This window comes from Rhodamnia argentea, chromosome 4 (genome assembly GCF_020921035.1).
Source record: "Rhodamnia argentea isolate NSW1041297 chromosome 4, ASM2092103v1, whole genome shotgun sequence".
Classification (NCBI taxonomy): Eukaryota; Viridiplantae; Streptophyta; class Magnoliopsida; order Myrtales; family Myrtaceae; genus Rhodamnia; species Rhodamnia argentea.
Window position 1 is genome coordinate 3608870 of NC_063153.1, and position 4282 is coordinate 3613151.

Consider the following 4282-nt stretch of genomic DNA (forward strand, 5'->3'; position numbering starts at 1 on the left):
TTTTAAGTGCAAAAACAACAATTTGCTAATTCCGGGTCATGCGTCGGATAATTCAACTCATGAGGCCTTAACTAACGAGACGCATATGCAACTACCTTTCCATGTTGCATTAGCACACATCCCAATCCTTTGTGTGACGCGTCACTGTAAATCTCGAAACCTCCAGGACCGGAAGGTATTGTTAAGACGGGAGCCGTAGTTAGCTTATGCTTCAGCTCTTGAAAACCACGCTCGCACTTGTCTGTCCACTCAAACTTTACGTCCTTTTTCAACAATCGCGTCGGTGGCATGGCTATAGCAGAAAACCTTTCCACGAATTGTCTATAGTAACCTGCCAATCCCAAGAAACTTCGAATCTCCGTTACTATCGTAGGCCTCGGCCAATCCGTTACCGCTTCGATCTTAGCTAGATCCACAGAAATTCCTTCACCGGATACCACATGGCCTAAGAATGCCACACGAGTCGCCCAAAACTCGCATTTACTAAACTTGGCATACAACCGATGGTCTCGAAGAGTTTGTAATATCGTCTTCAAATGCTGCTCATGATCCTCATAACTCCTCGAATACACTAAGATATCGTCAATAAACACTATGACGAATCTATCCAAATACTCCTTGAACACCCTATTCATTAGGTCCATAAAAGCAGCGGGCGCATTTGTTAGACCAAACGGCATTATAGTAAACTCATAATGACCATAACGCGTCCTAAATGCCGTTTTCAGTATATCCTCCTTCCGAATCCTCAAGCGATAGTATCCCGTCCGTAAGTCGATCTTGGAAAATACTGAAGCTCCTTGAAGCTGGTCGAACAAATCGTCAATCCTTGGCAACGGATATTTATTCTTGATCGTCACCCGATTAAGCCGTCCGTAATCTATACACAGACGCAACGATCCATCCTTTTTCCTAACAAACAATACGGGTGCTCCCCATGGTGACGCACTAGGGCGGACAAAACCCTTATCCAACGGTTCCCGCAATTGCACCTTCAGCTCCTTCGGTTCCGATAATGCCATCCTATACGGAGCTTTAGAAATCGGCTCCGTTCCAGAGATTAACTCAATCACAAACTCGATCTCCCTATTTGGTGGCAAACCCGGCAACTCTTGGGGAAACACATCAGGAAAATCGCACACAATTGCGATGTCTTCCATCCTTGGCTCCTCAACGGATGTGTTAACTACGGTCGCCAAATATCCTTGACAGCCACTTTCCAACGGACGAGTCGCTTCCAGCGACGAAACCAACAAAGTCGACGTTCCACCTCGACTACCAATAAACTCAAAACTAACCCCATTTAGCGGGTTAAACTGAATTGCCTTATGATAGCAATCCATTGTGGCTCTTTGCTTTGTAAGCTAATCCATACCGACAATCACATCAAAATCATACATTTCAAGCACAATCGGATCTATCACTTCTTCGTGACCACCTATTGTCAACTTACATTCGGGACAACCTACTGCAGATATTACACTATCTTTTAGCGGCGTGGATATCTTAAAGACCGTTCCCAGCGATTTCGGACTCAACCCAACTAATTTAACAAACTGCTCAGCAATAAAGGAGTGTGTTGCTCCAGGGTCAAACAACGCATATGCTATATGATCATGCAAGAAGACCGTACCTGTAACGGTCGGCGAATCCTTCACCTCTTCCTTGGAGACCGCAAAAACTCTTCCTTACGCGGGAGGTCGGCTCTAGTAATTCTGCTGCATATTCCCACGCGGCTGTCCTCCTTGTTGTGATGGCGCCGGAACTCCTCTTTACCTCTGTGGGCAATCTCTCACTTGGTGGCCCATCCGACCACAACCAAAACAAGCTCCATTCCCGAAGGGACACGGGGCGATCCCATGCCTCCGATTGCAAAATCGGCATATTCCACCGTTACCGGGAGCCGGTTTTCCCACAACATTTCTCCGGTTAGGTGGGATGGTCGACCTTCCTCCCAACATTGGCCTCTTGCCAAATCTACGCTCATTCCTACCGGAGGGCACAAACCGTGATCCAGATGCAGTAGCCCTTTCCATCATATTTCTCTCAATCATTTGGGCCCTTTCGTACGGCTCATTGTAGTCTTTCAAGTTCAACGGTACCAACCGATCCTTCAACTCCGGTTTCAACCCATCTCTAAACCTTCTTGCTCTGTCCACAGGATCTTCCACCATTCTAGGTGCATACATAGACAGCTCAGAAAACTTGGCCTCATACTGGTCTACGGACATCCGGTTTTGGCTCGGGCGCATAAATTCCGCCATCTTACGCTCCCGGGCACACTCAGAGAAATACTTATTGTTAAACGCTTCCACGAAGGCATCCCACACCGGGACCGTACCATCGGGAAAAACTCTGCCTTGTGTAGCTTGCCACCAGGTCTTGGCGTTCCCTTGTAATCGATAAACCGCCAAGGTCACCTTATCCTCCTCATTGCACCTTAGTAGTGCAAAAGCTTTCTCCAGTTCCTTAATCCGGTGAGTGGCGGCCTCGGGGTCGCCAACTCCAGAAAATTTTGGCGGCTTGAGGTCCAGGAATTGCTTCACCATCTTATGCATTAGTTGGCCACCATTCCCGTTTCCAGCTAACGGGTCCTCGGGCGGAGCGGTAGCGGCGGCAGCTTGATTCCTCACTTGCTGCCCAACTATATCACCCAAAGCTTCCAATGCTCGTAGCAATCCATCTACTCGGGGGGTCTTCTTGTGTTGCTCCCCCTCTAGCGATCCTAGCATTACGGTTGTTCATCTCATAGGTTGGTTACTGAGCCCTGTTCACCCCAAACAACATGTAATGAGAACTCGGGCTTATAGCCTTAAAACCTTAAGTAACAAACACATGCACGAGATTTCAATCCTACTAACTATCCCATATCCCAACGCTCCTTATTACTCCAAGCCATGACCAGGTAGTTCAGGCCGACCTTGCTCTGATACCACCTTGGGCGGGGTTGTCACGCCCCGATCCCCGGGCCCGCAACAACTCTACCAAAACGCCTTAGGTCATAAAAGGATGACATCCCGGGCACGTCATCGACCCATTATTTTTATCTTTTTATTAAACGCATGCGGAACGTGAAACTCCCAAACAATTATAAAATACACGGGGATAGAAAAGCAGGAAATCACACCAGAAAATTCTTTTTATTTATTTACTATTAACCCTAGGAAGAACGTATATATACAAACCCTACCTCGGGGCCACTTCCTATAACCCTCCAAAAAATACCGGATCGGGATATGGGTTAACACTACTTCGTGCTACTCAAAAAGAATCTGCGAGCACTTCCGGCTTCCAAAGCTAAGGGCCCGAAAATTTGTTAACCACGACGAGGTGAGATATAAAATCTCGGTGAGTCAACGCCTAAGTCCGAGTAGGACATTGACTCGCTCAAGATATCCTAAGCATGCAATACAATAACAATGGTAACCCAAAAGCGTGCGATCCTTGCAACGCTTCACCAATCACAAAGTCAAATCCAAAACCAACAATCACTATCAAGTACATGCAGGCTTACCTCGCCTTGGGCCACACATTAAACAGTTCATATTTAACATGCAATCAATCGCATACAATCAAGGCACGTAACCAGAACACTAATCATAAATTGCATGCAAAATGCACCACACGTGTTCCAGTTATTAATGACCATTCCCGGTCTTAGCAAAACCATGCTCTTACGGCGGAACCAGGCACCGTTCCATTCCTTCGGCAACGGCAACCGACAAACCATGTGGTTCTAAGTACCCTTGGCATGGATTAATAGTCGGGCATTCCTGTAGGGAGCGTCGGTCCGTCACAAGCTGCGACCGGCATCTAATAAGTCGTGTGGTTCCAAGTACCCTCGGCACGAACTTACCAGGCTCGAACCCTCGTACCCGAGGGTCGGCTTTGTCCTCACGTACCCGAGAAGACAGTATCCATTATGTGACCACACACGCACGACGTGCAACCAGCCAATTTATATCTTTGCATTTAACCCAATGCACATACACAAACAATCGTGCTCAAAACTTGGCTCGAGACCATTTTCATGCTTAAAATATCAGTCCACACGTGATCACATAGATACACATATTGTCCATATAAGACAATCAGTCATCAAATTCACACCGGTCGGGACACTCAACGGTCACCTGACAATCACCCAACAATAATAATTCAATAATTAATTAACAATTAAATAATTATTGTGGTACTAATTAATTGATTTAATTACAACTTAATTAACAATTAATAATACTCAAACATAAATAATTAAATTTATCTTAATTAATTAACTCGA

The 4282-nt window shown here is 46.0% G+C and overlaps 1 protein-coding gene across 1 annotated transcript; it reads right to left on the reverse strand.

Annotated features, from left to right (window-relative positions):
- Window positions 1-1772: 1772 nt before the first annotated feature.
- On the reverse strand, window positions 1773-2732 carry LOC115733708. The gene has a single exon (XM_030664339.2). The coding sequence runs from the start codon at window positions 2730-2732 to the stop codon at window positions 1773-1775; it is 960 nt and encodes a 319-aa protein (XP_030520199.2).
- Window positions 2733-4282: the final 1550 nt, after the last annotated feature.